The 26,008-nt window shown below is 41.9% G+C and overlaps 1 protein-coding gene across 1 annotated transcript in view; it reads right to left on the reverse strand.

The window, feature by feature from the left end:
• The window catches only part of LAMA4 (laminin subunit alpha 4), a 583,946-nt gene that overhangs the window by 462,228 nt on the left and 95,710 nt on the right, over window positions 1-26,008 (reverse strand). The window contains exons 2-3 of the mRNA XM_086926829.1: window positions 17,721-17,822; window positions 2,358-2,488 (exon numbers count right to left, since the gene is read on the reverse strand). Of these exons, the coding sequence (XP_086782955.1) occupies window positions 2,358-2,488; window positions 17,721-17,822 (233 nt within the window). The remainder of the gene's footprint in view (window positions 1-2,357; window positions 2,489-17,720; window positions 17,823-26,008) is intronic.

Genomic DNA, 26,008 nt, shown 5'->3' on the forward strand with positions numbered 1-26,008 from the left:
AAATTCAGAATGTTATCAGATGCTTACGGAGTATTCACTGCCACGTTTGTGGCATATGCAAAGTAAGTAAATATGCATATCAAAAATAGTTAAAAAATGAACTATTCATATTGTGTAGATAAACTGGAAATGAACCAAATCATTGAGCAAGGTAGAGTATTTTTAAAGCCGGTATTGGTTGTTCAAACACGATATACCTGATTGCGTAGCTGAATCTACTGTATTCGAATATTTAAATAAATATGTTGTATGGGTGAGTATATTGAGCTGTATACAATTATTGACAGCCCTTAATTGGAGTAAAGGTGGGTGCCAGACAGTCTTTATTTGCCCCTTGAATGACATTTAAGGAGTCAACCAATTATAATCTTGTTTCCAATAGTCTATAAACACCCACAGTAGTATACAACCTTTAGCACGCATTTTTTACTACGCACTACCATTACCACGCATCTTTTACAACACATGCCATTACAATGCATAGCGCTTTGGGGCGATCTGACATAGGGAATGGATAGTGAATAGGTTAATTTACTATCCAATAACCTTCCCTAGTGTCCACGGGGACTGGTGTTGGAATAGTAAATTAAACTATTCACTATCCAGCACCCAAAGCACTATGCGTTGTAAAGGTATCGCGTTGTGAAAAATGTGTGGTAATGGTATGCGTGGTAAAAGTGTGCGTGCTAACATCATACATCCCCCACAGCACCTAAAATGTCACTGGTAAGGTGACCCATCCTATCTTTTTGCAAGCCACATGCAAGAGCGCCTCCTCCATTAGAGCAGAGGAGGGTTGTGCCACTAATAAAATGCCCCCAGAAAAGCCCCAGAGATGAGAAATAAAACGTAATTAAGTTAATTTAATACCATTATATTTTTCACCAATACGAACTGAGTGTTGGGGCGGGTGTGGCCATTGCTGATGAGTGGCAGCAGCAGGGAATGGCCTGCTCACTGAAATTTAAAGTGTGCAGGCCACTTTGGCAAGGTAACATGTGACGGTCAGCTAGACATGCCCACTTTAAACCTCTCAAAACCAGCTGTATTAAGTACAGGCCTCCAGCACCTTTGAGAGCGCCGAGGAAGGCCACTCCCTCCAATCCTGGTGCTTCTCTTATGCTGATTAACAGCATAGCTAGGATTGGTTAAGGTAAGGGCATTGGCTGGCGACCACACTGGAGCCTGAAGAGGAGAGAAAAGAACACCAGAGCAAGCAAGTCATGTTGTGCAGCTAGCAAGAGCAAGGTAAATGAATTTAAAAAATTTTATTTCTAATTTAGGCACCTTGGATTTACCATGTGGAGTGGTGTAGCTAGCCACTTTGCCGCCCGTGGCGGTCCCAGAGTTTTCCGCCGGTGGCAGGCGTAGGAGCAAGGGGTGGGGGTGCTGGCAAAATTCCTGTGATTGCCTCCCCGAGGCAGATGCATGGAAGAGCCGCCCCCCCTTGCTATGCCACTGACAATGTGTGCATGTATTTATTTGCCCACCACTCTACATAGATGCCACTGGCCACATCATTAAAAAGACTAAGGCCCTGATTACGAGTAGGTCGGTGTTTTACAACTTCAGTGCAAACCTGTTTGCACAGAGGTTGTAATTCTGGAATACCTCAACTTTATTTACATTTCGGCAGCTCAAACCTGCTGGAAATTAATAGAGGAAATGGATACAGTATTTCCCGTACCATGCAGTTTTTTGGTGTGTTAAGCACCAAAATTCATGTTATTCCCCAAAAAATTCAGAACAGTCACGTTTGATTGAACTCGAGAAAGAACATACCTCAAGATCTCGTTGTTTATTAAGTGTGATAAATACCATCTCCTATTCTGACAAACTCGGAATCAGGATCTAAAACACCAATCTTAGCTTACATTGTGCCATTGTTATCATTGAATCAATTCCTGATGTACAAGGAGTAGGTTTTTGTAGTACAACCAGTAGCGGTCAGTAGTGGGTGTGTTGCCGGGCGGTGACGTGGGGAGGGGAGGGGCATGGTGGGGGTAGTAAACTATGGAATACGGACAAATACAGGTAAGTAAACATAAAAATAAATAAAACAAATTCTGTTGCGCGCACTGCATTGCCAAATGCAATGCAGTGTGCGCAATGGGAAAAATCGTTGATTTTACTAAACTCTTTAAATACCACAATTTGTGATGTCAGAATGTATTGGAAGCGTAAAAATCGTACTCCCGTCTGGTCCACTCAGAAATCGGACCTTAGTAAATACATCTCCTTTGACAATAAATGTTTCTCCGAATTCTCTCTCCCGTTCCTTACATGCATGCATTTTCAAAATTAGAAACACAATTTCGTACAAATGAGGAATTGTTTTCTAAATTTAATTGCCATACTTGTTAGATCCGACTGGCAAGGGGCAGGGGCATGGCGCGCATGTCCTGGGTACTCCCCCTCTAACGACCTCCGCTATGTGACCATCGAGGCATCGCTCACAACGCTTCCCAGTCGTGTTCCTCTGGCACTCCTAATGGAAAACAAATTACATCAATATGGAGTGGAATAACGAGAAACTTCACATTGCATGCACTGTTTCATCTTTACTGCCCTAAATATTTTTTTTTAAATGTCTTTTGCTAAGTTTTCATGATGAATCTGGAAGCATATATTATTGGCAAATGAACATTAAATCATGGTTATGATATTGCATTAATTTATTTCAAAATGTCTTCAGCAGCTACCAAAGAACCTACATTTGGCCCAATTGGGGTTCTTGAGCTACATTGCTTGAAGCAATGAGCTAAATAGCATTAAAACAATGTACATTTAAATTCAAAGCATTGTTTTTTAATCATTGTGTCATAACATTTTTTGAACAAAGCAAAGTACTGTTATGAAATACCCAACATTCACTGATACTGGTAGACTGTCAGTACACATTATCAGAATAATAGACATTTTCTTAGAGTAAAGTAAGCATGGAACAAGGAGACACTTTGAAGTCAGGGATCTACTGGTAATGAGGCAAGATCACAGACATATGACTTTTGTCCTCTCACCTCATCTGTTTCTCCACCTCAAATCAAATTCCCATTTCACCTTACATGCACTTGTCCTTCACCTAACACAGAGCCACCCTTCTATGGTCCCTATCTCCTTCCTTTCCACTTTCTCTCTTCCTCCTTCTCCAGTTGCCCATCTTTTCAAAACAGTACCTTCAATGTCTTTACCTGTCTCTCCTTTCTCCCTCCCTTGTTACCTTCTTTTCAATTTCATGTGCTTCCTTACTCCACATAATTAACTGCTGGTGCCCCTACACCCCCACCACCAGTGACTACCATCTGATGGCTCATGCAATACCCATACCAAATGTGGAGTGAAAAGGCAAGGAACTTGGTAAGCCCTTTCTACTTGATACCATGTTTCCATGTCTGTGGACCCCATCCTTCCACTGAGGACACCTACCATGGTGATTATCTCCCTGAACTCTCCCTGTCTTATCTTTCCTGGTACTCTGGGTTACCATCCTGGCAGACTGAAGCCTGGCATGGACTGAGATGAGGGAAAAGCAGTGAGCTGGGGGTGGAGCGCGAAGCAGCCGTTCTTCCACTGGAATTGCTCTATTCTTAATCCAATGGGTGGAGGTTGGGTCCTAACGACGATTATAGGAGGCTCCAAGTGATGGATACCAGACACTCAACCCTGGGTACATTGTCCCTGTCCCATGACTTCACACTGGAGAAGTGTGGCTCACTGGTTAGAGGAGGCAGACCTGGAAGCAGAGGTCAGCCTGGGACCAGGGTTCAATTCCCGGCTCAGCGGGGTAGTCCTAAAATGTCCATGGACTCGACAATTCTCGCTCCAGTGCCTACTTGATTCACGGGTTCACACTCTGCGACTCTGGGCAATAGCTAGCTTAATCTCCACAACGGCCCCTCGTGGCAGGATGCCTGGCTTTCACCTTGCGGATACCCTGCCTGGGTTATCTCACAGGGGAATACCAGGACGGGTTCCCTAAGCAAGCGCTTAGAAACCGCTCGGTGATTTGCGCTATATAAATTCTTGTACATTTACATTTACATTTACACTAACCTCATTTTCAGCAATGGCATCACTACTCTCAGGCATTCATCAGGGACACAACCAGAGACTCCTGCCATTACTCATGATGAAACACATGTTGCATGTATTTCCTTGCTCTTTCCTTCCTGCTCTTTTATGTGCCTTTGTGTGCTCTATCAAAAAGCATTTTCATAGACAATATCTCGGTCTTATTTTGACAAGAACAATTGGCTTTTTTATCAATGTGTGTTGTGGGCTGATGCTGTGGAAGCTGCCAGAACTCCCAGATTGCTTTCTTACATGTGCCACCTGAGGAGCACGCACTTGAAATGCTGCTCCTTCTTCTAAAAAATAATTCATTCTAGAAATCAAATTTCTCCTGGCTTTTTTTCTACCCGATTACAGACTACAGGCAAATAGGGGTGTGGATTTGATATACACTGTGTATTCTTGAAGTCCTAATAGTACTACTGGACCCTAAGATATTGATTAACAAATGATATAGGGATTTCTTCAGAGTTTGTCGAAAGGGTTTCCTACCTGCCAAACTGATGGTCAACCTGCTCTCTTTAGAGTCAGGCAGACCATCATGTTTCCGCTGGCAGTGCCCCCTCTGGCAGAAACCTTAGTTCAATTGCTCAATGGTGTTTGGGCCATCCGCCCAAGTACCTAAGACCATGTATCCTATTTAGAGTGGATGGTCCGCCATACTTTTTTTCTGGATCTTGACAGCAAGGAAAAGCCTTAAAGTCCCGAAAAGAAAAAATACAAACTCAACCCAACACATTATTTTACCATGTTTGGCCAAAGTCTTGGTATCAACGAATATGCTTGAGGGAATAACAGTTATTGTACATGACAGTTGTTGCACCATTCAAAGCAGTAAGTTATGTTATGTTATGTTAACCAGCATTTGTATTGCGCGCGGCTACTCTGAAGTGTCCCGGCATGAAAACCTGTACAGAGGGGAGCAGAAGTGAGAGACGCGGCTGAAAGACTTAACAAAAAGCAAGGTTTTCAACTGCTTTTTGAACAGCCTAAGATCGTGGTTGTTCCTGAGCTCAAAAGGCATGGCTACCCTTACAGAGAGGGAGCTACCTCCCATTCTGGCGAGGCGGTGACGAGGGATAACAGCAAGATATAGTCCCCGGGACCTGAGATGTCCTGATGGCACATACAACTTGAAGCGCCTACTGAGGTATAGAGGTCCTGATTTATAGAGGGCACCGTGGGCAATGGTCAATGCCTTAAACAGAATGCACTGGTGAACCGAAGCCAGTGGAAATCACAAAGAGAATGCTTAATGCTGGAACGATCCGGAATACCCAGTAGCATTCTAGCTGCCGCATTCTGAATGATCTGTTGCTTTGTCAGCTGATAACGGGGAAGGCCAATACAGAGAGAATTCACATAGTCTAGCCGCGAAAGAATGAAAGTGCGAGTCACCACTTCTTTAGCCGCTTTAGGCAATAACAGCAGAAATTTCTTAAAGAGTTTCAGTGTGCTAAAGCAAACTCCCGCCAGTTTATTAATCTGTGTTAGGAATCTGAGTTCCTCGCCGAACCATACCCCCAGATTTTTTGCTGGCCTACCCATGGTTTTTGTCATGGGGTAGCCCTTGGGCCACAGGTCATCCCCAAAATTCTGCAGGAAGGACCAATAGAGGAGAACCTCAGTCTTATCCTCGTTACATTTAAGTTGGGCCCGTGCTAACCATTTAAAAACCTCCCCCAGGCAGTTTGTAGCGGAGTCCAGAGATATCTCATCTTTTTTCCATGTAAAGAGCAACTGGGTATCATCCGCGTAGGCTATGTTTTTAGCGCCCAGCCCTTCCGCAAAATAAATGAGTGGTGTCACATAAACATTGAAGAGTAAAAGGCTCAATGTTGAGCCCTGTGGAACACCCTTAGTAATACTTCTCGGAGTGGATGAAAAAGGCGGCAGGCCCGCTTGCTGTGTTCTGTTAGCCAAAAAGGATTCAATCCAGTCCCACTCCTGGCCTGAGAATCCCATGTTGGACAGACAGGCAAGTAGCTGGCGTTGAGGTACTGTTTCAAATGCAGCAGAGAGGTTCAGTAAAACCAGGGCCGCTCTGCCGCCAGAATCACGGCATTCCCTAATTGCCTCCGTCATCTCGACCAGAGCAGTCTCTGTACTGTACAAGGCCCTGAAACCGGACTGAGCTGGATGCAGGGTGCCTGACGTTTCAACAAACGCGGACAGTTTGCCTTCTCAGTGAGGCTGAGAACAACTTAAATAGATGAGTGTTCTTATTATTACCATTTTAAACAGCACAAACCGCAAGTTTAATTGCCTCTTGTTGATTTATTAATAAGCATTTAATATTACCCTAAAATGTACTCAATTTATTGATTCTAAAGGGATTAAAGTGTGAGTTAGCTCTGTAGCTGGTGTGTCAGCCAGAGGTTTATGTTGACCTACAGCTGACACACCTAACTCGCCAGCAGTTTTCCCGAAACAATATCAAATTGCATACAGTTTACACACGGATTGCTGTAACAGGTGCATTAACCAAGTAGACTCTGGTTACTGTCGCCATGGATGAAAAAGCATGGAAATATAATGGTAACTAACAGCTGTGTAGTTCCTTCAAATATATTGAGTGCCATGAAATTTGTTACAGGTAACACTTATTATTCAGAGTGTATTAGAAATAATAGGGCAGTAAAGCAGTGTATATATAAATAGTGTTGTTGTTACATAGTACTTCTATAGGGATCCTTTATTATGAATAACTAGATAAAAATCCAGTTATTTGCTGCAGCAACATCACAACAGTGGTCAAACAAAATGGTTACCCTTCTCTTTTGTTCAGCTGCCTCTCCTGAGTTTTCAGATACCCAAGCACGATGGTGTAATTGTGTTTCACCGTATCCCCTGCCTTCTTCCTCCTCTCCCAAGTCTTGACACACCCTGTGGGTGGTGGTAGAATGCAAATGGCACTGTGCCGGCTTTCTCCCTTCCCTTACCATTGAAGGTCTCTGCAAAAACCATGATGACAAGCAGCTCTCTCAAAGTTTGGAGTGACATCATAGTTTATCTCTTGTTGTCCCTCAGAACCCCTCAGTGAAAAACATCCCCACTACTTACGGTTACCCATGTTGATTCTATATATTCACTCATCAGACCTGTTATTCAAAATTTTATTGACCCTTTTCATCACAGAAAGTCCATCGAAAGATAAAAATGCTCATTTTCATATCACATAATACCACAAAACCAGTGTCAAAAATACATGTACTCATGAAACAATGAATCATGAAACCCTCCAACATTGGTGCCTCCAAGAACCCAGATGCAAAAAGAACAATTGATGGATAGAATTCAGAACTATGTCATACATTAACCCCAGAACAGAGATCTGGGCCTAAATCCATAGTTTTTTGCTCCCCATGCCATTCCAGTTTAAACCCAGCCATATGCAAATCAGTCTTGACCCTGCTCCCTATGGGAGCAGGCCAGCCAGAACTGCTAGGCATGGTACTCCCTGGAATGGAAACATGCATCCTAGGATCGGCTTCGGGGTTTCACCACTCATCAGCCAGGCTAGCTTGACTTCAGTGGCATGGAGAGCACGGGATCCACGTCTGGGCATACCCGTCCCACAAAGGGTGACAAATGCAAAAAGAACAATTGATGGACAGAATGCAGAACAATGTAATACATTCACCCCAGTACAGAGATCTGGACCTAAAGCCATTGTTTTTTTGCTCCCCATGCCATTCCAGTTTGAACCCAGCCATATGGAAATCAGACTTGACCCTACTCCCAATGAGAACAGTCCAGCCCGAACTGCAAGGCCAGGTCCTCCCTGGACCGGAAACATGCATCCTAGGGCCGGTTTCGGGTTTCACCCTTCATCTGCCAGGCTAGCTTGACTCCAATGGCAAGGAGAGCATAGGACCCACGTCTGGGCATACCCATCCCACTAGGGGTAACAAATGCAAAATGAACAATTGATGAATAGAATGCAGAACAATGTCATACATTCACCCCAGTACAGAGAGATGGGCCTAAATCCATCGTTTTTTTGCTCCTCATACCATTCCAGTATGAACCCAGCCATATGCAATTCAGTCTTGACCCTGCTCCCTATGGGAATGTGGATCCTGAACTCACTGTGCCAATGGAATCAAGTTATCCTAGCTGATCATGGGTGAAACCCCGAAACCTGCCCTAAGATGGTTGTTTCCGGTCCAGGGAGAACCTGGCTAGGCAGTTTGGGCTGGACTGTTCCCATGAGGCACAGGGTCAAGACTGATTTGCAGATGGCCTGGTATAAACGGGGGTGGCATGGTGAGCAAAAGAACAATGGATTTAACCCAGGTCTCTTGACTGGGGTGAACGTTTTGCTTTGTTCTGCATTCTGTCCATCAATTGTGTGTCTTTTGCTTTCTTTCACCAAGAACCCAGAAACACCAAACGTGCCATATTTGGAGAAACCCATCTTGGCACTTACTTCATTTTCAGCATTACAGAATCCTCCAGCAGAAATAAAGTCCTGCTCAAAGCTGGGGAAACATTGCAACGACCCCCTGTCATAATTACCTATATGCTACTAAGTAGATCAATGAAATGTTGTCATCAACTTTCTCATAGGAAACATCAACAAATCAGACAGTCCATGGAGTTCAGTCCTTAAAATCTCGAAAGGTAGAAGGAAAGTTGAGTGTTAGGATAACAAACGGTATATCCTGAGCTAGAAAAGTCAATATCATAGTCCATCAATTGAATCCAATGAATCAAGTTGCTTTCATATCATCTTCATTTAGTTTTTCGGTTCATTACTTAATCCAGTCTTCACCAAGCAAACCAAACATTAGCGGTTGCCAACACGTGTTTCGTCTTGGTATGGTGACCAAAAGACTTCTTCAGGGCTGGAAATGTTACAATGAGAATAATCAAAAATCCAATCAAATAAACAGTGAATGTTTAGCCACATAATTCGATACCTAGGATAGTACATACAAAACAAAGTGGTCTAAGTTAATGTCAAAACTCGTTGGTATATTAATGCCGTGCTCTCAACACCCAAATGATAAGATCCAACAAGGGTCCTTTATATCAGTAAGGTTATGATTATAACAGTATCAAACTTATAGGCCATATATGTGTTTCCATAATACAGTAACATTAAACATCAGAGAGAAAGTCCTTTTCTCCAATTATTAACATCAGAGATAACGAGAAACTTGCATATCATCCCAGGAGATTGACAATATTAAATGAAGTGATAAAATAGTGAAATAGTAAAACCATAGGAACGTGAAAAATGAATAGTGCGATATTCCAAGTGAAACTGACAATAGTAGCCATAGAACCAAAAGCTCCTTCTAAACACCGTAAATGTATACCCAAAACACCGAGAATTGTGTAACCAAATAAATGTAACAGGCAAAGAGTTAGGTGAAACAAACAAGATCAGAAGATTAGATACAGTAGAGGAGAAAGTATACGATCGCTCACCTATGGCTAGAGTCAGAAAAAATCAGTGAAGCAAAGGTGTGCCTAAAATGATCCACGGCATCCACCAATACAATCTAGAACAAAAAGGGGGCAATACGTCATCCTATAACATGTTTGTCTGTCGTATGTATACAAAAAACCATGGCACCTAATTTATTATAATGTTACATCCCAAAGAGGATTTATATACATATATAAAGTGAAGTCAATCGAGCAGTGTCTTCTATGCTTCAATTTCCTATTCGGACATCTATTTTGCCGGAATCTGTCTTGCCGGAAGAACTATAAAAACGTTATGTCTAAATAACTAGTTCTATCTATTTACGAATATTATTAACTTATGAATATTTGTCACAATCGGCAATTTAGCGACTTAGCTCTAAACTTATTTTCAACTCCATATATCAGTCCGGTGCAAAAATACGTTATCAGCTAATATTTTAACTGACTCAGTAAGTTCTAACAGCACAAACACATTACAATATGGAGACTACTTTGATGATTCATAGTCTAACCGATCTATTTGGACTCAGTTAATCCCTCTTTTCTTTCTTTTACCCATGCAAACTAATAGGAGGCAACTAACATGGCGCGTTTGCTGAACGCCGATTATACCGGACTACAAGCGGTCTTTCTCTGCACTTGGAGGTAAGATCAGCAGTGAATGCTCGCTGCCGAACAAATCATTGTACTCCTCTTGAATAATTTAATTTGAGGAGGCACGATATTACTGTTTTCCGCAATTCATTTCTGGTGTTTTATCCTAATGATTATTTTTACTACTTAATCTCAGCCGTAAAATGGTCTTTTCTAATACTGCCAGCTCTTGGAAGCGGAATGTTTTATTTAGAGTCCTAATACAGACGGCTCTTGGAGGCCGAATGTTCTTTTTATAATTATATTGAGTTTTAGATCGTCTGATAATAGAGTCATTGAGGTTATTAATACGGACAGAATATTTAAGTGTTTACTCTTTTACCTTTAGGACACTGCTTGCTTGCACTCGACATTACGGGTCGTTTTAATATATGAAACAACTTGTGGTATAACAATAAACGCTTGACTGGGGAGACCGGCTGCTTTCTATATATTGGAGAACCTTGAATTACCGTCTGGAACGTGGAAACACTTATTGCCAGTGAGTGTTCCTCTTCAAACTTTTATGTTTGACTTTTATATATGGATACAAATCCCTCTTGGGATTTATTAGCTCAGCTCACTTGGAATTATAGATCTCGTATTCAAACGAGGGATAGACATGTCTTTCTTTCTATTTTTAGTTTTGACTTCACTTTATATATCTATATAAATCCTCTTTGGGATGTAACATTATAATAAATTAGGTGCCATGGTTTTTTGTATACATACGACGGACAAACATGTTATAGGATGACGTATTGCCCCCTTTTGTTCTAGATTGTATTGGTGGATGCTGTGGATCATTTTAGGCACACCTTTGCTCCACTGATTTTTTCTGACTCTAGCCATAGGTGAGCGATCGTATACTTTCTCCTCTACTGTATCTAATCTTCTGATCTTGTTTGTTTCACCTAACTCTTTGCCTGTTACATTTATTTGGTAACACAATTCTTGGTGTTTTGGGTATACATTTACGGTGTTTAGAAGGAGCTTTTGGTTCTATGGCTACTATTGTCAGTTTCACTTGGAATATCGCACTATTCATTTTTCACGTTCCTATGGTTTTACTATTTCACTATTTGTTCACTTCATTTAATATTGTCAATCTCCTGGGATGATATGCAAGTTTCTCGTTATCTCTGATGTTAATAATTGGAGAAAAGGACTTTCTCTCTGATGTTTAATGTTACTGTATTATGGAAACACATATATGGCCTATAAGTTTGATACTGTTATAATCATAACCTTACTGATATAAAGGACCCTTGGCGGATCTTATCATTTGGGTGTTGAGAGCACGGTATTAATATACCAATGAGTTTTGACCTTAACTTAGGCCACTTTGTTTTGTATGTACTATCCTAGGTATCGAATTATGTGGCTAAACATTCACTGTTTATTTCATTGCATTTTTGATTATTCTCATTGTAACATTTCCAGCCCTCAAGAAGTCTTTTGGTCACCATACCAAGATGAAACACGTGTTGGCAACGGCTAATGTTTGGTTTGCTTGGTGAAGACTGGATTAAGTAATGAACTGAAAAATAAATGAAGATGATATGACAGCAACTTGATTCATTGGATTCAATTGCTGGACTATGATATTGACTTTTCTAGCTCAGGATATACCATTTGTTTTCCTATTACAATTGTGGTTCGTTTTCTTATCACATTGTTTGGTCCATGGTGGGTGACCAGGACCTTATCCTTGGAGCTTAAACAGATATTGAATTACACTTGTGTTTCTTCCTAGCACAATTAATACTCATTCACCAGTTCTCTTTGTCTTGAGTATTGGGATGTCTGCATTCAGGACACAGTGGTGAGCAGGCATGTTGGTAATTCCATCACTGATACAGACTCTATTTAACTACGAATTTTGTTGAGCGCACTGCATATCAAATGTGTTTACTTACCTGTATTTGGCAGTATTCCGTAGTTTACTACCCAACACACTGCTCCTCCCCCGCCCCACGTCACCGCCCGGCAGTACTTCCACCACCGGCCGCTACTGCAAATAGAGAAATTCTTTTTTGTCTGTCAGTAGCTGGCACTGTTGGAAGAAGCAACAGCCTATGACATGGCAGCTACTGCAATGCTCTGGTGCAATTGAAATTCTCTCAAGGTAGTATTGTATTTATAATAGTAAATTAATAAAAATGTGAGCGGTTTACCTTTGAAGCGCCTGCCTAAAGAAGTTCAAAGGGAGAAAGTATGCAGTTCATAACTACCTTGTACAATTTGTGAAAAGTCCATGCGTTGCTGTGTGAAGTTCCGGTTTATATATGTTCCCCTTCCAAGCATCTACCCACAATATACACGGAGGTATTTATAAGTCTTTTTACATGGTGCACATACCACAGCTTTTCCACAAACCAACATAACTCTACATTAGCATCTTCTGAGGTTCTTGTCTACACTAGTTAGACTATTTCAAAAACTTCAAATCAGATCTCTGCACCCAGGATCTAGAACAACATCCCTGCATCCATTAGGACTGTCCCGACACTGCTCCAAGTGAGGAGAGTTGAAGACTCAATCCTTTAAAGAACACTTCTTCACAACGCAAAAGCCGTCCAGAACTCAGCTTCTTACTCTATCACTTGTTGACTTTATGCTTTGTCTTTGACCATGTATAGAGCTCTGCTGGCTTTTGAATGATATCAAAATACCATATACATACATACATTCCAGTGGCGGCTGGAGACCTGGGGGGTGTTCAATTGAGTAGGTGGGCACAAATAAGATACAAAAAATGTTCAAATGAAAACACTTACTGGATCCAGGCGACTGAACTTCCTCCTTGCTCTGATCTTTTCTTCTGAGACTGCAGTGCGGGACCCAGCAAACTCCCTCAACCAATACTGATTCTGCTCACATGCTATTAACCAGCATGAGAGCAGCGTCCTGGTTGGTGAGCGTGGCCTCTCTTGGTGCTTCACAGCTGCCTGGAGGCTTGCAGTCGCTCTCTTAACCCAGACGTCTAAACACAGCTGGGTTGAGAGGTTCAAAGTGTGCATGTCTGGCAGGCCATCACAAGACGGCCGGCCAAAGAGACATGTACGCTTTAAACAGTGCACAGGCAGCCCTCTGCCCACCACTCCTCCCTGATGACACTCAACAGGCCCTGCTCCGTCCTGACACTCAGTTCCGAATGGGATGATAACAAATAAAATGGTAATAAATGACCATTTCATTTTTCATCCCTGGGGCTTTGGGGTCATTTAAGTGGGACAACGCTCCTCTGCTCCAATGGAGGTTTCGCCCCTGATACATTCCAAAGTGATGGGCATTCCTGCTTTGCAGCTCTCCCAGACAATTACTACATCATTCAAGCTAATTCAAGAAATAGTGGCTCTCAGTCTTTGTTTCATTCACAGTTGCCTGCATGCTAAATAAAAAACATGTTAGTTTAAGATGCCAACTTTGAGAGTAGGAAATGCAAGTTTACTTTATTTATGAAGTTAAAATCTGGTTGAGTGGGTATTGTGAGTTAGGGCAGAGGTGGTAAAAATATGTTGGGGTGTTGAACATTTCTTTTAAATAGCTGTCAGTTCATCAGTGATACCTTTCACCTTTTGCAGTGCCCTTTCTTATACAGACTCAGCCACTACATTTCCACACATCCTACCTGCTCCTTGTGTCTCATTTTCATGAGGTTTTAATTTGGGTCTAAATAATTTTTATTTGTATTATGCAAAGTTGCAATGGTTTTACATAAGGATGTGTCTGTTTAAATCACAAATTTCTGTGGCTAGCAGACATTCTCTCTATTGCCAACCACTTCATACCAATGGATAATAGACGTCCTTTTTCCAGCAATTTTATATTACAAGAGAAGGAAAAGACCTCTGTCGTTGCTGCCTCTGGGCTTGGATACCTGCCTTGGCAGCCACTGACGTCTCACTGGATTCAAAGGAGATGGTGCCCTCTCAACCACTTCCAACTGCTGCATCCAGGGAGGGTAATTTGGCGTCGCTCTGACTTCTTGATGTCCTTAAAGGTAGGCCAGGATAACTGTATTGCAGAGTCAGCGCTACTGCCTGACAGATGTAAAAGGCGGTGATGGCCAGCTGTCCTCCTGGTCACCTGTGCTCCACTATTTTTGACTATGAAACCTGCAACTCCCCCATGGAGATGGCATGGTCCATGAAAAGGATATCTGTGTACCGTATTTAAGGCACTCCAAGGAACAAGACCTGACTACCCAAGAAAACAATTTATTTGATACATACCAAAAAGAAATCTTCGCCCATTAGGAGCCAACTGGTTATAGTTGCAGCTACAAAAAAGGCGGCCTGGGGAGGCCGAAGTTTTGTCTTCGGGCAGCCAAAGCTTGGAATGACCTTCCTTTCCACCTGAGAAATGCCACAGTTCTTCGTAACTCTGCCTCTGTTGCTTTTGCTTAAAGGATAGGTAACTAGCGCCTGGACACCTCTGGATAACCGTTGTGCTTAAAAAATTCGGTAACATAACATAACCCTAACAAGGTCACTGAATATTCCTGCCTCATTTTACTGATCTCCGCATTTCAGTAGAGAAGGGCCTTCCCTTGGGCAGTGCACAAGGGAAAATGAGACATTGATTGTGTAAGTCAAAGCATTTCATCTTTTCATCTGCAATGGGCCAAAGTACCTGCTGGGCCCAAACAGAATTGAAGCTGCATGACAACCTTGACATTTGTACAACAACACGCATGTAGCAATAGTGTGTAGGAATGGGGTATGCTCTGCTAATTCAGTACAGGTTCCATTGTGCACATGTGTGGTCTCAGCTTCATGCTGCACTTCACCTTTGAGCCAAAAGTGCAAGGAAGTCTGTTTGCCTACTGATGTTAAAGTTTTAAAGGGAATGCTTAAGGAGGGCAGGCAAATTCCGATTTGACGTGCACTCCTCAAAGCACACAGTGAGGTTGCTTACCAGGAAGCTTAAGTCTCACTCTGCCTCACTGACTGCTTCGACTATATCACTACGACAATGTCTGTCACGTAAACCTAGCAGCAACAAATCTGCCATTTCTAGGCTTCACCAGCCATCTTCTTTCCAGGTCTGACTAAGCCTACATCCATTTTATCTCCATTTGGCTTCTCTCTGCTAGACTGTCACCAACTCACTACAGTGACTGCGTACCTGGTCCTGGTCATTTCCGTTAACAGCAGGGAGAGATTTGCGGAGTCGCTGCTCAACATAGTCAGGGTCAGACCTTTTCTAGGTAGTGTCTGCCTACTCGAATCCTATCGTCCATTTATTCATGCCTACCACCGGGCCAGCGACATTCCTGACATTAAGTCACAAAAAAAGAGAGGGTTTTGAAGATTTCAGAATGACTATAAAACTGCCATTACATTTATGTAAAATGAACATTACAACAATGAAGTTACCTTTAATGGACTCATGCACTTGGTTAGTGCTTCACACCGGACATAATCTGGGCCCTAATTCCATTTTGAAATGGGCCCTATCTCTTCTGCCACTGGCCCTGGTCCAATTTTACACTTACATTTCCACATTATATAGATTACACTTGTGTCGGTTCAGTTTTTCATTGACGTTTGCATTGCCTACCAGGTGTGAAATTGATATTTGCACAGATCAACAAGGTCGGAAATTACTTTTTAGCCTTTTCAGTCTAGCCGACGTACTGTGCAAAATTGTACCATACCAGTCTCATCTAGAGATGTTGGTAAAATATTGCATGAGATTTAGTGCAATCTGCTTGATTTAAAAATGTTGTTGTACAGCTGCACATACATTGTTGCGATATATGTGACCCAGGTCTGTAGCTGTTTCATAGTTGCCGTCCCAGTTTTACTGAAATGCTCGTTGCCTGCCAAAGCCATTGTGTAATGTGTCAAACAACTTGACCTGTGATATTGTCCATCAATTAATTCTGTAACGCGATGTTCTCAGAATCACTGTGACTACGTGTTGTGGTCTGTACTCTGTGTGTTCTGAACAAGTCTATTCTTTCAGGAAGACTTGGGGGCAGATTTACTAAGAAGCTATGCAGTGCATGACAGGGAGAGAAAAGGAATATGCCATATCTACTAAAATATGACAATTTCCCTCTCTCTCCCTGCGCTGGCGCATTGAGTGAAGCCTACCGCCAAATCATGCACCCTTGCTCCATGTTGCAAGGGTTCCTGCATTGCAGGCAGAATTGTTTTGTGCAGGAAGGGACACCTTCAATCACAAAAAGAATACTTAATTTCTACACGTTCAGCGTCTGTTGGGAAGGCTTACCATTTTGATGCCATCCCAGGTATACAAGTCTTGTAAATATGGCAATACCCCGAAGTCCTTGGGTAGGTGCATGGAGACGCCCTTGCTTCACCCATGGAATGCATCACGATGCTGCTTTTGAACCCGAAGTGTGGGAGATCGTGAATGTTCAAGGCACCATGGTATCCGCGACCAGAGGCACGAGAGCCGTGACACGGAACGTGTCGTGGTTGAAGCGCATCCAGCAAGGGGCGTGGAGATACCAGCTTAACATCCGAGGGTGCTGAGGACGAGGATCCTGGACAAGCTGACAACGGGCCATTGACAAACCAGCGGGAAGAAGAAACAACCCCGCCGAGACCGGAAGCGGAGAAGACCACCAATATGGAGAACTCCCCGAATGAAGTCCAAACCCCCCCTGAACGACACGAGGAAGGTGGGGACACAGAGAGCCGTCCAAGCCAAAGATATCACCTCAGGCCAAATCCGACTCCTAGCCAGAGACTTAGAGACTATGCATGGAAAGTGGATTCGCCAAAGCGACTCCCATGATTGAGACTGTTGATCCGTGAGTTTGGAGGGATGTAGTAACGGAGCCACCCGGCCCGTTTACAGACGCACGCACGCACGCATTCACCTCAGGGGCGGAGTAGCCCCTGGGTATAAATAAACGGCCGGAAGACCGCTCGGGGTCTTTGGCCCTAACTAGCAGTGAGTGTCTGTGTCATCCTTGAGTGATAAAGTTAGACCCCACTACATGGCACAGGTATTCATTGCCCCCAGCGTCCCCGACGCTACAATGTTCAGCATCTTTGCTGTGCATCTCTTTCTCTATTATGATACACTTAGATGCCTGTATTTTGAAGTCACTATGCCCACTTTTTCTTCAAAATGCGTTTTCTTGAAACATTTGTGATGCAAATAAGCTTTGGGCTCAAACCTGAAGATACACATTCAACTGTTACTTATTGCTTTAAAGTAGTTTTGCCCATTATGCAGCCCCTTAAGTATTTCATGCCAACAAGGGATACTGAAAACAGAGGAAGGACTATAAGGTTACTGCGAACGGTTAAGTCTTTCCTCGGATTAATATTTCAGCCTCACAGTGACCTGAAGCTCCGGGCACGTCCGTGTTGCCTGGAAAGGAGACCCGCTGACGTTATAGCATATGGTTGTCATTCCCTCACAGTCACTCACACTGAGAAGCACTTTGCCTGACATGCCTTATCTGGATGAAAGAAAGGAATGCCGGGAACTTATCATGAGCTTTAGTGTAGCATGCGAGGAAATCAACAGCAAGCACGCGCCCGAGCCTGCTGCCAAGGAGACGAGGCTGAGAACGAACTCACCACACAGGCTCCCGACCCATCCAGGCACTTCTTCGAATTGTCGTTGCAGCTGCAGGGTAGACATATGCCAGAGAAGGCCCGGTACAACCCTCTGTCGCATTTCTGAAAGAGAGAGGATTACATTAAATACATGTCAAGAGAGATACAGAATTAATGTGAATATATTTCGAGGGAAGGAGGTTTGCATTTCTAGAGTAGCGTTTTTGAAGAGGAATATAGTTTGCCACATTTTCATAATTGCTTTTATTCCTTCTGTTACATATTAATATGTGTACTGCCTGGGACATGGAATGTAAGGATGCCTGCATCTTACATGTCATGTTCCAGATTCCATCACCGGCAGTAATTACTGATCTCCTGTTACTGTCAGACGGATGTATGACGTTACAACGCATACTTTTACAACGCCTACCTTTACAACGCATTTTTTGCACCGCAACATCCATTACAACGCATTCCATTACAACGCATGCCATTACAACGAATTCTTTGAAACTACCTTTACAACGCATTCCACTACAACGCATACTACATTTACAACGCATACCATTACAACACATAACATTACATTGCATGTAAGGTAAGTATTGGATAGTTTAGGGGTAAAAATTACTATTCTAACTCCAGGGGGTGCAACAGTAGCGTAAGTGTTGGATAGTGTAGGGGTTAAAATTACTATTCTAACTCCAGGGGGTGCAACAGTAGGGTAAGTGTTGGATAGTGTAGGGGTAAAAATTACTATTCTAACTCCAGGGGGTGCAACAGTAGGGTAAGTGTTGGATAGTGTAAGGGTACTATGTGTTGTAATGCTATGCGTTGTAATGGTATGCGTTGTCATGAATGCGTTGTAATGACATGTGTTGTAGTGGTGTGAGTTGTAGTGTCATGTGTTGTAATGGTTGCGTTGTAAATGCGTGCGTTGGAATGGATGTTGCGTTGTAAAAGTTTTGTTGTAATGGTAGTGCGTTGTAAAAGTTGCGTTGTAAAGGTTGTTTCCCCTGTCAGACGTGCTGTGCTGTTCCAGATTTATTTTATAATAAATATCTGGCTTTTACCTGGATTCCTGGATTTATTCTGTAACACACATCCAGCATGGTTGTCCAAACCTGCTGTTCTTTCAATTTATTAAAATGTTTTCAGTATAATTTGTGACTTTTTTGTTTGAAATAGGTTGACGTATTTAAATCCCTGTGTGAAATTACCAAATTTCATGCAGATTTATGAAAAGGAGTGCAAAGTGATGATAAAGTATTTTCTTTGTAGCAAAAAACATTTCTTGCATTATAAATTAGCCCTTAAAGTAGCACAAAAAGCACTTTGTGCTACTTTATGCCAAGGAGGCATCCCATGCATTCCATGAAATCAACCATGGTTTATAATGTAAAGCCCAGCTACTAATATTTTTAGACATGACTAGGAGCCAAAAAATAATAACCCCTTGAAGCTGGCGTTAAATATGAGAAATCTTTAAATTTCTCCTAACTAGTCTTGCTTTGCATATGTGCTGCACTGTACAGCACACATCTCATGTGTGAAAAGTTTAAAAGTTTGTCTAGGCATAGTATTTCATGTTGGACAACATGCACATATCTCTGCACCATGAAGTGTTTACGTGGCGCTAGGCAACCTGTTACTGTGTGCTAACGCTCCGTATTTGGGCCCCGTTTCCTCGGTCCCTGCAATGGAAATTTGTAAGTGCCTGAGGATTAAAAGGAGTTAGGATCAATTACAATTTAATAATTACAGTGTAACCCATCTGCCCACACAGTGAAGCTCAGAGTCAATAGATGGGTTTAAGAATGGATTTATTAAAATTCAAAGCCAGACTGGTATACACAAGTCTCAGAAATATATTGTAACATAACAGGATTACTACAGGCAGCCCAAAATGACGACTGAAAACGATTTTCCCCAGCAACATGAAACATATAAGTAATTCAGTGATCCCAATACAGAATATTGAAAAGAGTATCTGATGATCTGTGTATGATTTTTGGTCCTCTTGCCTGTTATGCATGAGGATAATCTAAATCTCCTAATATTAATATTATTATTATTTGAATTTATTAGGCGCAAAACTAATCATCCCCATAGGGATCTCTCGGCACCACAATATTGGAGGGGTGAGGACAAGGCCACTGATTAATAACTGAATAGCCAAGTTTTGAGACTTTTTTGAACAGCCCCACTTTAGGACTATCACAGATGTCATCAGGGAGTTTATTCCAGTGGAATGGCACAAGATAAGAAAAGGAGCTGCCTCCCATTCTGAACTTGTTGATCCTCATTAGGCGCAACAACTGTCGATTGCTCGACCTCAGTTGACCGGGCCATACCCCTGAAGAGTCTTAAATACTAGACATAAAAGTTTGAATACTGCTCGCTTCCTAATCGCCAGATAATTGAGTTGGCGCAAAAGAGGTTCTGAGGGCGAGTGAGATGGACGATTAAGGGCAAGACGTCCAGCCATATTCTGAACGACCTGGAGTCTGGAGAGATCTTCCCTTATCCCTACCAGTAAGGAATTGCCGTAATCCAACCTACTTACTAGTAGTGCCTGGATAAGCAATTTTTTTGCAGAGAGGGGTAACCAACAAAAGACCTTTCTGAGCATACGCATTAAGCCAAAGCAGGTGCCCGAGATGCTTTTCACATGTTACTCCATGGAGAGTTTATCATCCACCATATTACCTAGATTTTCCACCCACTTTCATGGGGTCGGAAGGTCTCTTAGCACAAGAGGCCACCAGTCTGCAGACCAGAGCTCCTCTCCTTTTTAGCTGTAGGGAGATAGCAGTCATCCAAGCTGCCATCATTAGCATGCACCTTTTGAATCTTTCTCTGGTCAATGCGGGGTCTGCATTGATGTTAATGATTAACTGAGTATCACCCGCATACAAAACGGGGTCAAACCCACAGATCTAATAAATGGGAGCCAGAGAAGATACATAAATGTTGAATAGTGTTGGGCTTAGAATGGAGCTCTGTGGTACCCCTTTGTCCACAACCACAGCCTGAGAGGTGAACGTCTCAAGTTGGACTTGCTGCGATCTGTCGGCAAGGAAGATTTCAAAATATCTAAGTGCAATTCCTCTGACACCAAACTCTCGTAGTCTATCCACCAGGATTCGATGAGATATGGTGTCTTATGTCGCCGACAGATCCAAAAGAATTAACATAGTTGGAATTCCCTTATCAAGGGCTAGCTTGATCGTATCATTGACTTCTGTTAGTGCAGACTCAGTACTGTGCAAGGCCAGAATGCCTGACTGAGAAGAGTCAAGCAGATTATTCACTTCTAGGTACTGAGCTAGCTGCTTATTTACTGTAGCTTCCATGACTTTTGAAAACAGAGAGAGAAGAGAAATCGGCCTGTAATTTTGAAGATCCAATGGATCGGCCATAGTTTTTTTTAATATAGGTCTGACTTGTGCCTGCTTTCATTTCTGCGGGAAGGTGGCTGTAATTAAAGAATGATTACATAATTCAGCAATAGGGGCCGCAAGAGCTGAGGCAAGAGTTGTGATAATGAAAGGGGGAGTAACATCAAGCGAGGAACCAGATTTTTGATGAGCCAATAATGAGTGGACATTGTCTACCGTGATGGCCTCAAATGTTTCTAAGATGCAAGAAGTGGGATCATCATGCTTATATGAATCCACACTGGGTTCCATCTGTATGTTGAAAGAGCTATAGATTTTTATCAATCTTTAGCTTGAAGTGATTGGCCAGATCATCACAGAATTGTTGTGTCTGACGGATAGATGAGTTATTCACTCTTGGGTTAGTGAAGTCTTTCAGGATTTTAAACAATTCTTTAGAAATATTCTTGGCTTCACTAATTCTGGACTCCTAATGCGATCTTCTAGCACCATTACAGTACCTAAGATATTGTCTAGTGGCCTTTTTGTATGCTAGTTAGTCTGGATTTTCTCCATTTCCTTTTTCATTTCCTGCAACCTGCTTTTTCTTTGTTAAGGCTAGTGTTGTACCAGGGTGCTGGAGATGATTTTACCCAGGTCTTACAGACTTCACTAGGGGCAATCGTATCCAGAGCTTTGATCAGAGAACCCTCTAGTAGTTCAAGTTCCACATCACTTTCCACACAATTCTGAAGCCCCGGGGCTGTAAATGCCGGGATAAAAGAGGATAGGGTCACATTCCTCCACAGTCTTTCCCAAGCTTGGTCAGCTAGGGGTTTGGGTAATTCCTTCGATGAATTTAACACAAATCTCAGAGCCGAGTGGTCTGTCCATGTCAGGGCTAATGGGGGGTGCACAACTATATTCTGAGTATTGGACAAGATGTTATCCAGTTTGTGTCCCGCTATGTGAGAGGAGCTAAATACTTTGGGTAAAAGGCCTAGAGATTCTAGAGATTCTATGAGCCTGATGGATTCTGGATTGGAGGTAATATCAAAGTGATGGTTAGAATCTCCCATAAATAGAATGTTATGAGAATGCAAAGAGAGAGGTGCCAGGGATTCAATCAGAGAGATACAAAATAGGGTTTGAGGCAACACAAATTAGATACATTGAAAGATAAAGGTGTCAGCATAGCAACATAGCAGGGCCTCTGTAGAGATTCTCTAAAGGAAGAATATTGTATAGCATGAAGCCACACAACAGAGATTTTGCAAAGAGGTCTGTACCACTCAAAGTCTAAAAGGAATCTGAATCTAGCTGAAGTGTGCTCTTCAATTAAACCCCCCAAAAAGAATTGTCTAGAACACCCTATCACATCTCATTATTTTCCACCTTCCAACTGCCAAAATTGGCAACTACTCTTGAAACTCCTTACCTTTGATCCGCACGCACATCAGAACGTCCTTGGATTCCTCCCATCTCCCAACTCCATACAAACAGTAGCCCTCCCTTCATTCTTTAAGGCTTCTCATCCTTGCTGAAATATACTCTTTTCGAGCCTCACTATCTCTGTTGTACAACGTGCCTTTATCTATTCATAAGATCACACAACAGCACTTACAGAGGTGAAAAAAACATTGCATGGAAAGCAAACATTTACGTTGATGGGTAAACATTAAAGAAATCCAAATGTTTAGGGCCTTTGGTCAACCTAATGTGCCTAATGTCTCAATACATGTTTAAATGCATGATTATAGATATGTATTCAGACAAATGTAGATGCAGAGTAGTATTTAAATGAATACATGAGTATAAAAGAGTTAACCATCATAATTCAAACCACACAAATGCAGATATATATAGAAACTGAAATTCGATATTGATGTGATAAAAACATTTGTTATGCATACACATATATTTGTAAGGATTACACAGTGAATGCAATTTTTGTACTGTTAGTGCACCCCATCACATTAAAGTTATATATACGCGAGGACATAAAGACATGTGTAACTATATATGTGGCTTAGTCGAACATGAAATGGTGTATCCAAAATTACGCTGCTCCATGTCTCAGTGCTGAGGAAGACAACAGCAGCACCATATCTCAGTAAATATGGCTCTGCGCTGCTCTCACCACCCAGCACAACTTTGATTGCTGTGCAAAACATTGTGCTATCTGGCATAATCTTTTTTTTTAACTTTATTTGTCATGTTTAGTAATAACATATAGTATCTGGTATAATGTAATGCACCAGCACACCTCCAGTTCAAAGGTCACAGAAGATACTAGAAAGGTGAGTGAGTCATGATAAAAATGTCTCCCATGAGACATTCTCTAGTTTTAAAAGACATTTTCTGGTCGAACTAGTCCCCTGCAGAACATAATTTCATAGGAAAGAAAAACCTTGAACGTTTTACTAGGGTTACAAAGATTTTACACAAGCCTAAACGTTTACATTCTCCTTTCAAAGAATGACATGAGTTATAAATAGTAACTCTAGATATTGTGGGCATTTACACACAAAATCAAGAAAAAACACTTGTTTCTAAATACAAAAATAGCAACTGTCAACTTAAAAGCCAAAATCAATGGGCCCTGAACAAATTTCTATCCGCAATAAAGTATATCTGACAAAAAGAATATCAAAAATATTAACAGTAGAAAGCAGCAGAGTCAAGCATGAAGAGTTATTTCTAAAATGCCATGCTGCATACCTCCATTCAGCATGGCTTAATTTATACGTACTGTACATGTAGCTTGCATTGATGATATTTTTGGAAAAGCTATAATTGGACTATGGGTGCTCGTAATCTAATGACGTTTGTATGCATTGGAAGAGAGACAATTTTGGTTTCACGGCTCAATCACACTTTAGATTGATTCAAGAGCATTTTCTGGCGAGGAATGATGGACACTTCTGTTTCGTCCATGAAATTTAACCAATGCTGCTATTAAAATATGAAAACTTTGAAACATTAAATGTGTGAATGCTATCCAGCTGCATCGTAAATATAACCGCTCATGCGCATGCTTCAGTGCGAACAAGGATGTTTGCCTATGAATGCTTTAGAGGTTGTTCCCTCTTATTTTTAACTCATTCCTTCATACTTTAGTCTCACAATATTCATATAATAAAATTTAAAGCAGGCTGTTATCAAAGCTTCAGCTAGTGCAGAACATTGAGTGAATCTTTAGCCATGTTTGGGGCACCTGGGTATATCAATCTTCTGGTGCACTGTAACCCCTGTGACGTAACCAGTCACACAACAGGGATTTTAAAATTAGGCACGCCTTTGGTTTCCTATCTGTGTTAAAGTAAAATATAATAATTATTTATTAGGAATTAATTATGTCGCTTGGTGGTATCACTTCCACTAGCCTTAAGGTCTAGTGCTCTGTGACACTGACTGCCTGCAAACTCCTCCTACCCCGTTACACGTTCATGATGACACTTTGGAACTGTTCTTAGATGCGGCGAAGGAGTTCGATCATATTGAATTCAGTGGCGGCTCATCCGCTAAGGCGGTAGAGCATCGCCGCACTGCTCACCGAGCATTGGAAATGAAAATAAAATGATAATAACTTCAGTTATTATCATTTTATTTTTCGTATGGTTCAGGCTATTGCGGGCAGGATTTGGCTTACCTGATGTCAGGCAGGAGTAGTAGTTGTGTACTCAGCAAAGTGCGCATGAATGTTTGACCAGCTTTCTCGGGCAGGCCAAACATTCATGTGCACGTCATGCCCAGGCCCCCATTCCCTGGCTGAGTGCTGAACCACGGTGCTCAGACCAATCATAGCGCTGCACTGCAGTGTTGTGATTGGCTCAGGGGAGCCTATATGCTTACCAATCACAATGCTGAATTGCAGCATTGTGATTGGCTGTGGGGAGCCTGGTTGCTTCCCGGTCCCCAGAAGAGACTCACTAGACATGGGAGAGACGCAGTAATGGAGAGATGCAACAAGATCAGGGAAGTGAGTTATTTTTTTATTCAAACCCTCTCACCCCATCACCCCGGTACCTTACCGGCTGCAACTGATTGAATGGGAATTCCTTTTTAGAACACAGGAGAAGGTGTGAATCGGTTACGTTTTTGTGGATCAAGTCATGTGGCTATACAAAAACCCCCCCAATGCCACAGAATGATTACAGAGACTTTGGGGTTCTTTCATGTCCGCGGAGTGATGAGACATATGACTTCTGTATCCTAGTATGCTCCTACTATGTAGTAAACTGTATATATTGGATATGATGAGCTTAAAATTCAAATCATATTTCAAATTTCTTTTACGATCAAAATGTTCTTATATGTTCAATGTACATGCAGCTCTGCATCAGTAGTTTGGTCCCATGGTATCTCAGTTCCCAGTTATATTTATAAAACAAGCCATTGAAATCTTACAAAGAGATACATCCATAATCTGTAAAGCATCGGACAAAGGGGGCAACATAGTCCTATTAACTAGAGAATACTATGTGTTGGGAACTCCTAGACAACTTTCTGACCCTACTAACTATCTCAAGATCACTAAAGAAAGATATAACAAAAGTATCATGAAATACAATGAACTCATCGATAAATGGGCAAGTAAGGGAATGCTGGACCAAGACGAGCAAAAATGTCTTAAATGTTCAGATCCAACAATACCAACATTCTATCATTTACCAAAAATACACAAGCATGCAAGTAAACCAGCGGGTCATCGAATCATCTCCTCAAATGGTAGCTTAACAGAACATATGTCACAATTTATAGACGTATTTCTGCCACCTCTGGTTCGGACATTGTCTTCCTATATCCGTGATTCAACGGATTTTGTAAGGACAATATCAGATATTATTTGGGAAGACGATATGCTAATGATGGTAATGGACATTACCAGTTTATACACTAGTATTGACCACAAGCAAGGACTAG

This window comes from Lissotriton vulgaris, chromosome 6, assembly GCF_964263255.1.
Source record: "Lissotriton vulgaris chromosome 6, aLisVul1.2, whole genome shotgun sequence".
In the NCBI taxonomy this organism is placed as follows: domain Eukaryota; kingdom Metazoa; phylum Chordata; class Amphibia; order Caudata; family Salamandridae; genus Lissotriton; species Lissotriton vulgaris.